The sequence below is a fragment of the Taeniopygia guttata genome, chromosome 19, assembly GCF_048771995.1.
Source record: "Taeniopygia guttata chromosome 19, bTaeGut7.mat, whole genome shotgun sequence".
NCBI classification, from domain to species: domain Eukaryota; kingdom Metazoa; phylum Chordata; class Aves; order Passeriformes; family Estrildidae; genus Taeniopygia; species Taeniopygia guttata.
Window position 1 is genome coordinate 6,280,690 of NC_133044.1, and position 12,398 is coordinate 6,293,087.

The following is a 12,398-nucleotide window of genomic DNA, read 5'->3' on the forward strand; positions in this document are numbered from 1 at the left end:
ATAAATGAATTATTATTGCTTAAATAATTAAATGTTATTATGTAAAAACCTTCTCCATGTCCTGATCTTACTTGTTTCTACGCCCTAAATTATACACTTTCCATTTCCAGTGGAGAGAATTGGAGGGGGTAGCAGGAACATTGAAAGATAAACCAATTCCTTGCAAATCTTCCATATGTATAACTGGAATGGGAATTAAAAGTTTGAAAACCTAAGAGGGATTTTCTGTGCTTTTTCAGTTCAGCTGCTTCATTACACATCCATGCTCAATGTCTGTTGGGGTTTGGTGGTGTTTTTAATCCCAAAGGTAGCCTTGTCCTGCAAAAGCACATTTCAAAACAGTAAGGATTGGGCCACTTAGAATGTAAAAAACTGTGATCCCTTCAAAAACAATATATCCAGGGGGGTGGAATGGGATGGGTTTGAAGATCCCTTCTAACTCAAACCATTCTGTGATTCCATGAATGCCACAGAAACCAGAATTCAGGCACGTCCTGAAGACGGTTCAGGACCACAGGAAATACCAGTATCATCATCTCTGAGATACAGCCTTACTTTGAGTGTGCTGTTCTTGGCTGTCAGCTGCTGCTCCAGCTGGGAGATTTGGCTGCTGGAGTTCTCCCTCAGCTTGGTGAGGCTGCCCTGGAGCCTCTGGACGTCTTCGACGAGCTGGGCGATCTCGCGCTCCTTGGCGGCCAGCTCCACTTCCAGGCTGGAGCGGGTCAGCACCTCGATGGCCTGCTCCTGCAGGGAAAACAGCATCAGAGCCAGCAAGGAGGGAAAGGCAGCAAGCCTAAATTCAGGGTAGCTAGGCAAGGAGCAAACACAGCACTGGGTGGCACAAGAAACAGACAGCTCCTAAATCTGAGAGTCCTGTGATTGACATTGGGAACCTGGAAGATGGAATTTCCTACACCCCAGGACAGCTCTCTGGGAAAACAGGGATAACAGAGGGAATAAATTTCCCTGTTTCGTAAGTGCACTGGAAAGATGCAGCAGTGAAAGTCAAAGGATTCTATTTAGATCTATTTATTATTAATAGCCCAAGTGCTTTGACAACTATGAAAATCTGTGCTTACAAAATACTAATCAGATAAAATATTCTGAAGTAATGGAGCAGAATTTCTTAATCAGGAACGGCAGAGCCATGTGCCTGTGGCTCTCTGCATGCACACTGCATATTTCGGGCAAAATTGTCAAAAATTGCCCCAAACTGCTACTTCCAGTGAACTTGATCCTTGCATGAAAATTGTTCATGTTAACATCATTGCAAGCATCCCTCCACGGGGAAGAAGAGAGATGTGACAGCTCTAAGACAAGGCCATTCTCCCTTTGGTCACCACTTGCAGAAATTCCCTTTCCTAAATCTTCCTTCTTCCAGTTTCCCACAGCTGTAAAATCTGTCCTCAAGTTTGGAACTTCCTCTCTGGACTGACTACCTGGGAGGACAAGGAATCAGAGAAGACAGAGAGGTCCAGAAGGAGGCAGATCCACGCAGAAAATATAACAGAGACTAATTGCACCATCTCTGTCTCCTCTGCGCTGGGAGATCACAGATGTGATGCACTGGGGAGCTCTGAGCCTCCTCCATGGAGACTGTGAGGAAAGCCTTGTGGGGGCAGGAGGCAGCCCAAGGAGGGGCACACATTCCATTAAATAGCCCAGAATGCATCTCACAAAGGTTAATGGCTGTTCCTCAGAAGCCAGTGAAGGAGGAGAGAATCCATTCAGCAAGAGGGAGATGAAGATGGTGAGCACTAACCAAAGATCTGTGGTGAAAGAGCTGAGAATTCACCCCAGCTACACCCTGACAGCTGAAGGTGGCACTGCAGCAGATTGAAATATACTCCATACCCACTTTTCTGGGAATACAGGAACAGCAAAATCCCCTTTCCCATATCTTCTAAACATTCAGCTTGATTCTCAGTGACTACACCCCGCTGCACTCACAGAAAGCTGCATGTACGAACAGCAGTTAACAACACTCTCCTATTACACTGAATTATACTTTTAACTTGAAAAAACCTCTAATTTGCTTGCATGAAACATCACAAGTTGTATAATCATCTGCTGCTTGTGCCTATTGAGACTAGAACGTAGAGTCTGAAATAAGATAGATAATGATCATTTTCATCCTGCAGTAGTTGTCATATTAAATATAAATGAAGTGCAGAAGTACTATTAAATACAAGAAAGACCTAATGTTAAAATAATGATAAGACTAGGACATGAGATAGGAAGAGGCAGGTAATTCAGAGTTACAAGTGATATTCAGCCTTTTTATTTTGTGTTTTGCAGCCTACTTGTCTATCTTTTGACTTCTCTGAGAAAATACTGGGTTGTATTAATAGACAACCAAACAGATCTGGAGGACTTTTGGTTTGTTACTCATTCTCTGCAAATGATTTTTAAAGGCAGCCATGTGTTCCTCTGCTATCAGTGTCAAGCACGTATAAGGCTTACAAGGAAAAAAAAGCAATGATTTCTTTTGTTTCTTAAATCTGCTGCTTAGAAGCAGACTAAATTTCACTTAATTGCATATTTACATTTAAATACTCCTATTTCTCCTTTGGCAAACAAAAATCAAAATCATCTGGCTGCTGATGTGTGATACCTGCTCACCCAGGGCCAGCTGGAGCCCTGTACCAACCCCCTGTGCCTGCAGGTCCCATCAGCAGCCTTGGCTTAATCACAGCCACACAGAGGAGGCAACAAGCAGCAGTACAGGGTATCTTCTCCATTTCCCAGGGATTTCTAGGTGTAATTCTCAGTTTAGATACAGTGAAAGCTGGAGTGGTATCAAACTTATTTCCAGTTTCTCTGACAGCCCAGAGAGGGACTTGGGAGAGGCAGAGAGGGCAGGGAGCTGTGGGTGCCCTCGGGATGGAGCCCACACCTCTCGGCCCGTGGGCAGGCAGGTGCTGATGGCCACCAAGGCTCTCTTGCTGCCTCCATTTCTCCTCTGCTGATGCTCTCAGCCATGTGAAATGATTTCTGAGAGCTGTGCTGTCCACCTGGAGCAGGGAGTGATGGATCACCACAGAGCCAAGCGAGCTCTGTCCTCCCCGTGGTCTCCTCCAGCCACCAGCCCCCTCAGGAGCTGAACCCCGCCACAATCCCAAAGGAACACCCTTCCCTTTTAGTTAAAATATGACTTCAAACAGCTGTTTTTATAGCTGTGGGCATAAGTTGAAGGAGCTGTACTGCAGGAATGCCAGAAACCTGTAAGAGTCAGTAAATATTTTCTCTCACCACATCAGGTGCCTTCTGGATCTGCGTAGCAAGCTGGAGAGATTTGTTAGCTGATGAGAGCTGCTCCCTTAAGGTCTCTGCCTCTCTCTGAGCCACCTCTGCCCTCTGAAGGAAATGAAAAGGGGTGAAAAGAGAAAGTACATTCAGTTTAACAACTGACAATTATTACAAGAACATTCATCAATTCATGCCTGACTGAATATAATTGATTTTCCTAAACACTCAACCTAATAAATGTTAGAAAAAAACACAGAATGTGATGGATTTTTATTTTAAACAGTACAAGGAAGAAATAATTGAGCGATTATGACAGTAATTTAACGCTAGGAGCAAGGAATCCCCTGCTGATACTAATGCTGCGGCCCACTGAATTTCCCAGACTGAATAAATACAAGTGGAAATGGAGTCTTTTTATTCAATTTCTTTCTATTCTCATAGACCAAGCAGATTTTATTGCAAGGCTCCTCATGGGAATAATTCTCACGGGTAAATGCTGAATTAAAAGATATTCTGACCACTCTCTCAAACACATATAAAATGTTGTGGGCTGTCTTTCTGCAGTAATTATTCCCTAAAACATGAATTGTTAGATTCTTTTCTTTCAGCAGGTCTATTTATTCAACAGTATTTAACCCTAAAGTGACAATTTTCCACAGCTCAGGTACTAGCTGCTGAGGATTTATGCAATAGCTGATAAGCCTCTGACTTGGCCACTGGTCAAAATTCCCATCTAAATATTGAATAGTAATAGAAAGGAGAAAGACAGAATGATGAGGAAAAAATGTCTGTACGAGAGTTTGGGTAGAGACAGATGGATCAGTAACTTCAGGCAATAAATAGCAGCAAAGTCCTTTTCGTAACTGTCTGTAAGCTTCTGTTAGAAATGGAACAAAACCTGTTTTTTTTTTACAGTATACACTCCTCTTGGCAAGGCTGTCTTCTCTCTTTAAAAAAAAATATATTTTATTGTTATAAAACTACACTGCTTTCCTCCTTGAGTAATCACTGCTTTTTGCCTGGGCTACTCCATGCAAATCATGTTGTGCTTTCAGAAAATAGCCAAAATAATTTTCTATCGCTACTTACAAGACCTATCCCCAATTCTACCAAACCCATCAGCTGCCACCAGTGAAGGTCAAAACTTTTCTTGACCAGCTGATGGATGCCTTCCTTCATGGAATGACAAATTCCCACTGCCATTTTTGAGCCACCCAAACTTCCACAGACTCCTTATTAATCCTTTGGAAAATCTAAAATCTAAATATAAATCTAAAACAGTGAATATAGACCATAGAGTAAATATAAAGCCTGTAGTGAATGTAAAATTACAGTGAATATGGAAGCTATAGCAAATATACAACTTATTGTAATATAAAACATATAATGACTATAAAACCTATAGCAAATATTAAAATCTATAGAAAATATGAATCCTACAGTGAATATAAGCCCTAAAGCCCTGTGTGTGTGGTCTCTGACTTCCTCCTCAGTCAAAGCAGACTCTGCATGTTTAATCAATGAGTAAACTAACAGCAATCAAATACTAAACGCATCATCTGCGCTATTTGCTCACAACATTGTATTAAATGATTTTGCATAGGTTCTACAGCTGTAATTAAAATGTGATTGCAAAAAGTACAGTGACGTGGCTCCAATAATCAGAGCAGGGGACACAAGCTATTGTGTGCTTGGAAGACGTGGAAACAGCAGTAAAAAAAGGCACAAAAAGAGGGATTTATGTTGTTTATGCGGCTGGATAATATTAGGATAAATACTGAGCTAACAATACACATTGAGATAAATTATTTTCTGCTACTTTATTAGATGTGCAGCTACATATATTGATCTAATAACTGCAGAACAACTCCAGCAAAGCAGGACAAGTTACTACACTGTGGCACTTGCTCTTCCATCTACTGCTGTATAAGTAATGGGTTTTGCAGCCTTGAGCAATTCTGCTGATGGCTTCCATTCAGTGCAGCATTGTTTGGAGAATCTATTCAGCTCGCATGCGAGCAAACCACAGAGGATATTGCTAATAGGTGCTACATCTGCATATACAGTGAGCTGTCAGCTGCCCTTTCTGCACAGCCTCCCCAGCCAATTCCCAACACCTGTTGTGATCCTCGGAATAATACCAGACAAGATTTCATACTAGGCATTGTTAAAAATACATCAGCACACACTCTGGGCAATTCTATTTGGGAAATATTGGTCAATTCCCCTCTTTTTTCCCTCCTCTCACAGAATGGAAGCTTTTTAGAGCCAGAATTACAGATGTGCTCAGTGTCTGTAAAGCACTTGTGGGTGCTGTAGCAATATAAATTATAAATGACACACAAAACCCTGTTAAAAGAATGCTAGTTTCAAATTTGAGTACTTACAAGTTTGGAAAAGCCAAACCTGAGGCTGGTGCTCAGCCACCCTGTGTAGGGTTCAGGAGTGGGATGGCACCACACAGGACCTGCTCTGGCTTTTCCAATGAGATTTTCCCACTGAGATGCCCTGCTCCATCAGCTCTGAGAGGAACATGGCTTGGTGAGTGATCTTCTCTTTGTCCTCTTGTTCCCTGTGTGACCCCTGCACTTCATTTGCTCCGAGCCAATCCCACTCCCCTCTGCCGATGGCATTAACCTCTTCCTCACGGGAGCCTTGCTGCACCACCAGAGGTGCCCCAGGACATTAATGACTGCACTGGCACAGTGCAGAGGAGCTGTTTGGGTTCCTGCAGCCCCTGGCACATCTCTCCAGCCTGGCAGGAGCTGTCCCTGCCCGTTCCCAAGCCGAGACCCTGTGCATTGGCTGCGGTGCTGCTCCCCTGCCAAACCCTCTGGGTTTGCCTCTTCCACTGCCACCCCTCTCTGCTTGTCACTCTGTCCCCTTCCTAATTCATTCTGGCTGCTGGAAGCACCATCTCTGTCTCCTCTGTGCTCCACAGCACCTTTAGCTCCAGGCAGGCAAACCCCAGCTCGTACCTCGCATGACCTAATGAACATCCACAAATTTCCAGAATCAGCCTTACCCCCACGATTTCCTCCTTCCTCTTTTCCTCCTTCCTCTTCTCCTCGTTGTTTCTTCTCCAAATGTCCTCACAAAAGGTCCTCCAAGTGTCCCTGTCCCGGTGTCTGTCCCCATTCCCTGCCCACCAGAAACCCCTCTCCCCGTCCTGCTCCCATGCTCATGTCTCCAGTCATGGCAGGGGCAGCCTGGGGAGTGTCTCCTCTCCTTGTGCCCCCACAAAATTTCACATCACACCCAGAAAAAGCAAAACCTGCCTGGTGGATGCTCACCCAGCCAGAGCAGTGACAGACTGCGGCGTGCCTGGGACAGGCACTGGCAGAAAAGCCTGAACAAATTCAAACCAGATTCTGCTGAGTTTCTGTGAACTCTTTTCCAGACTCTTAGAGGCTGGCCAAACTCGAGGCTGTTTTTTAATTATTTTTTTTTTTATTTTTCTACTTGAAGCAACAGAAGATACAAGCCTGAGAAAAAAGGGAACTGTCCCTCATCAAACCCCTCCTATTAAATCTGGGCACAGCAGGCTCCTCACCAAAACAGCAAGAAAAACTCATAACATCTGGGGGAAAATGAATTTCTTTTTCCTAGTCTTGTTCTTAAAAATGGTTGAACGATTTTTCCTGAAGTAAGAAAAAAGAGAGCAGCCAGAGACAGGCGCCCAGTATGGAAAATGGCTAAACCCGAGGAAGCTTGCACAACTTGGAGCCACTGCAAAGCTCACAAAACCTTCTGTTTGTGTGAAACTGTCCCACTTCAGCTGAGAAACACAGAGAGATTCAGAGAATTACAGGAAGGGTTTGGAAGGGATTTGAAGCCCATCCAGTGCCACCCCTGCCATGGCAGGGACACCTCCCACTGTCCCAGGCTGCTCCAAGCCCTGTCCAGCCTGGCCTTGGGCACTGCCAGGGATCCTGGACAGCCACAGCTGCTCTGGGCACCCTGTGCCAGGGCTGCCCACCCTCCCAGGGAACAATTCCCAATTCCCAATGTCCCACCCATCCCTGCCCTCTGTCATTGGAAGCCATCCCCTGTGTCCTGGAACTCCATCCCTTGTCCCCAGTCCCTTTGCAGCTCTCCTGCAGCCCCTTTGGGTACTGGATATTCCATAGCACAGTTGCTTTTCAGCAGGCAGTGCTAAAACTCCTGGTTTCTTACTCCCAAATCCTATGCACAGCCTAAAAAAACCCCTCAATAACAGTGAAAGTCACACCAATGGCCTTGATGAAGCTCATGCAAATCCAGTGTTGCCCAAAATCCTATTTTTCAGCATAGTTCACTTGTATATTTCCTCCTAATTCCTACCACTGTTTTCTAGTACAGAACTACCTCCCTGGTAACAAAGTATTTCAAAACAGTCCCATTTTCCTTCATATAGCAGGTAAATATTGTACTGCTCACAGTGAAGCCAGGAGGTCATGATTGTAATGCTGCCGTGTGCTTTCCAATTAAAAATAGAAAAAAAAAGCCTTACACAATATATCCAGTTTAAATTATTCTCCTTGTTTCCTGACAAGATAATGAATAGCACGAACTGAGTGCTCTTCTACTTACAGTAAAATGTTAATTTGATCAAAGACCAGTGGTGTGAACAGCAAAATGAGATAGTAATGTGAAAAAAAATGTATAACCTTTCCCTTAAAGTTCCACCAGCCAAACTCTATTTCCTTATTCCATGCTAAATTCAGTGCTGTATGTGGGAAAATCTTCCTATGGGTGAGGAAGGGGTATTATCACAAGTAATTCTGCTGCAGTTAATGAGCCTGGTTATGGCAGCAATCACCATGCTTGGAGCTGACATTCAGACTTGCAAGCTGCTGCAAAAGCTGTGTTTCTTGGAGTACAACATCAATTAAGACACACTGGTTCAATGTGCTTTAATTTCCTAACTTTTCAGATATAAAAATTTGCTATAAAACCTTCAGATGGCCCTAACTTCCACAGAACTTCAGCAATCTTAGAACAACATCAGGGACGTGAAGGATTTTTCAGGACTCTGGCACCTATTTTTTCCAACAATGGAGAAATACATGGAAAAAAAAAGAAAAACTCCACCAACCAGAAGAGGTTGGTTTGTCTTCATTCTTGTCTTCGGGCTATTGCACTTTCCTCTGTGTGTTGAAAGGCTGCCAGATAAATGTATTCCCAACTGATAGCCAGGCATTTTCAGGAAACCCATGTTTGCATGAAAATAATATTAACCATATTTTGCCTTTATACAGAACTTCTTCCTGCAAGGAACTCAAATGCCCTTTGCAAAGTAAATGTTTTTATTCCCATTTTACAGACAGTGAAATCCCAGGATTAAGTGAATGCCTTCATCTGCCATGAAGCAGGGTAACTTAACTGGATCCATGGATTTGGGCTGGGAGGGACCTTAAATCTCACCTCATTCCACCCCTGCCAGGGCAGGGACACCTTTCCCCATCCCAGGATGCCCTGTCCAACCTGGCCTGGCGCACTTCCAGGGATGGGGCAGTTCCCCAGGGGATGGCACATGATGAAAGCACCCAGTCCACTGCCAAGGGAGTCAGAAATAAAAGCAAATCCTCTGGCAGTGTCTGTGCCAGCCTCGGTGCAATGCAGGAGTGGAGGCAGGATGAATTCCCTTCCTTGTGGAGGTGCAAACCCAAGGATGCCTCACCAGGGTGCTCACAGCAACCCCCCTCCCCGAGCATCAGCTCCACCTGTATTGTGCTGCACTTGTGCTGCTGAGTGAAAAGGGGAATTTATTCCATCTGCTGCTCAAAAACATACATATTTTATAGCAATCTCACTTAGCAGGAATATCTTTTCGAACCATTTTCCAATGTGATTTGTTGGAGACAGGAAAGTGTCACACACAAGGAAATAAAAAATAATCTTGAGAGCAGCCTTTCTGCTAAAACACCCTGGTGAGGTTTTCTTTCTACTTATATAGCAGACACTGTTTTATGTATTTTAGTGGCAGTTTGGCTCCAAAAATTGCTTAAATTCACTAACTCTTCCTCTACAGACTTTAAAACCCAACACTACATTTCTGTGGAATAAATGATATTGATCCAGTCTAGATTCTTTAATAAAAGCTGCTATATTTTAGAAAGTACAGTTTTCTTGATTTATTGGTATTAGAAGTTTCTATATTTGACTTTTTTTCCCCAGAAAAAATAAGAACTAGAAATCCGGGAGCACTATCAGCACTGTGAAGATGGAAAGAAAACCAATGGAAACATTTGGTTTTTCCAAAGGGATAACAGTTGAAACAAAAAATTCTTCTACAAGGAAAAATTTCTTCTACAGTTTACACAACATAGTCCACACATACACACACACAAAAAAAAAAAAAAAAAAAAAGAAGTCTCGTGTTTTCTTTCTCTTACCGCTCTCAGAATCTAAGGATACCAATACTTGAGTCTGCTTTCCAAATCGATTTCCTCCTCTTTCAGATTAAAATACAATAACCCAGGAGCAAATAACCTGAACCAAAGTTTTCTCTTTTTGTTTTAAAAGTGAAAAAGCACCTTTTCCTTTGCAGGATGCTCGAATTACAAAGCCCATTAGATTTTTTTTTTTTTTTTTTTAAATTTTATGATCAATATGTAAAGGCAGAAAAGAGATCTGGACACATCAATGACATGAAGCCACAAATTCAGACTCGGTATTAAAACCTTAAAATGAGCCCAGCTGTAATTTTAAAAAATCAAATGCATTTATATTAAATATAATATATTTAAATATTAGAATACATTTTAAATATTTCTGGTTTCACAACCTAGAAATTATTCTTCCCAACAAAAAACTCTGTTTTTCTCAGGCCCAACTGGATGATTCCAGGTTCCTGGATGAAGTACAGAAATGGAACAATAATTCATTTGAATAAATTTGTTGTCCCAAAAGATTCGTGACTCTGCTACCATAAACACTGGAAAGATGTAAACTTGAAAAGGTACAGGAAAGTGCTAACCATAAATATTTGTCTAAAATAAACAGTCACACAACTGTAACTGCTGTGAATGCAGAAATGTATACTGGAGCTTCATTAACTTCCCTGATTGGAAATTAGAATATTCTGGGAATCAAACAATAAAAAATTCAAAGATGCTGTATCCCAAACTATGATAAATCATTTATTTTGACAAGTACGGGTAGTTTAGTTTTAATTATTTATTCTTATATTTCGTAGCATATCAGAAAATACGCAGTGATTTATTGTGCAAAATGAAATCTTAATAAAACTAGTCCCTTCACCAAACTACAGCATTATTAAATCTTCATGGAAATGCAGGGGGAACTCTGGGTTATGTTATCAAGTTTTGTCATTGAGCTGCTGGGTTAATAAAGTGAAAAGGAGCCCTTCCTGTTGGATTTGGCTCTGTTGTGCCCTCAGTGGGAACTGAGTCCCACAGCCCTGGGGATGAGGAGAACATGGACAGGAATTCTGCAGCACAGCTCTCCTGAGCCTGGAGATGATGGAATTGCATCTTTCCCCACAGAACCAGTGGGGGTTTTGGCTTCAGACCTCAAACCCTTCCTAAAGCTCCATGGCAGGAGCTAACAGCTCCCCTCCAGGCAGCTGGACCAGACATTTCATGCACTATTCTTGCCTTTTTTATATAAAAAAACCCTCTCAGGACTTTCCAAGGGAAGGGTTACACCCATGTCACCCTCTCTGCCAGCCAGAATGGAGCAGCCCTGCCATAAAATCCCACTCAGGATCGTGGATTAATGGCACTGAGCACCTGGATCAGCAGCTGAGAAAAAGGGGCTGTCCCCACCCCTCATCTGCATCACCCAGTGAGGGACTAATTTCTCCCACCGTTATATTTTGTGGGAAAATTCAGTTTACACCTTGTGTTAATGACACAATAGAGAGGGAGGGAGCTTTGTGGTCACTGTGCCTCCCTCTCTCTTGAGCAGAAAATTGCAAAGCTCACTGGCATTTAAGGCAATTATTCTGATGAGCCAGTAATTTGTTCTGGGGCTGGTATTAAGCAGAGTAGCCCAGAAAGCTCCTGCATGAAAAAACCTTGAGGATCCAAGTGAGAAAAATCATTGGGAGAAGAGAGGTGATGGAGCTGAAGATAAGAATGGTCCCTGCTTCACCCCACAGGACACAGGGCTGGGAGCCAGCTCTGTCCCTGTGGATTTGATCATTTCTGTGGACACCTGGACCAAGGCAGGGGGCACATCCACCCTCCTGTTCCTGCAGAAATGGGGACTGGGGAGGGAAAGGCACTCCCCACCTCCCAGGAGCCAGAGAAGAGTCCTCACAACAGCAGTTTCTGAAGTGCCAGCTCTGGATTTAAAAAGGGAGATAACAGGGAAAGGCATTTTCAAGAAATGTCAGAGATATAAAAATTTACACTCATTTCTTTTTTCCATATTTTCGGTGGAAACATGTAAATCTGTGCTCTGAATCCCAGTGGTCTGGGTCAGTGCTAATTCCAGAGCAGCAAAACATCACATCCACATCAGCAAGGCAGTCCCTGAGCAAAGCAGGAGTCGTGCTGAGCACTACTCTTTAAAGATAGCCTTAATAATGGGGAATAAGCACTTACTGAAATGGTAAAAGGAAATGTTAATTTAACTATTAAATACATAATTAGGTTAAGTACTTGTTTCTGCAATTGTAACACTTCAGCCTGATGCAAACTCACTTTCTGGCCTGTGCAATAGATTTAATTTCTTCCAGTAATTTTTTTTTTCAACTATGAAGAGGTAAAACACAGGAATTGCTGCTACAAAGATTAGATATAATTCATCAAAGTGCTTTATAAAGGTAAAGCACCACACAAGGCAAAGACTCTCTGGGCATGTTTCAGCAAATGAGCTGAGCCACTGAACCTGCCCTTCCCTTCTGCAGCTCCTCCAAGGCCACAGAGTCCCTTTGTGTCCCTTTGTGTCACCTCGTGGGGTCCCAGCACAGCAAAGACACAATTCCAGAGGAGGCCACGGAGCTGGAGCCAGGCTGGGAGAGCTGGGGGTGCTCACCTGGAGGAGAGAGGGATCCAGGAAACCTCAGAGCCCCTTGCAGGGCTAAAGGGGCTCCAGGAGAGCTGTAGAGGGACCTGGGACAAGGGAGGGACAGGAGCCAGGGAATGGCTCCCACTGCCAGAGGGCAGCGATGGATGGGATAGTGGGAAGGATTTTTG

At 43.3% G+C, this 12,398-nt stretch overlaps 1 protein-coding gene across 8 annotated transcripts in view; it reads right to left on the bottom strand.

Annotated features, from left to right (window-relative positions):
• Positions 1–12,398, bottom strand: part of CUX1 (cut like homeobox 1) — a 268,920-nt gene that overhangs the window by 84,223 nt on the left and 172,299 nt on the right. For all 8 annotated transcript variants that reach the window (XM_030288034.4, XM_030288032.4, XM_072916710.1 and 5 more), the window contains exons 10-11: positions 3,253–3,357; positions 556–744 (exon numbers count right to left, since the gene is read on the bottom strand). In XM_030288034.4, the coding sequence (XP_030143894.4) occupies positions 556–744; positions 3,253–3,357 (294 nt within the window). The remainder of the gene's footprint in view (positions 1–555; positions 745–3,252; positions 3,358–12,398) is intronic.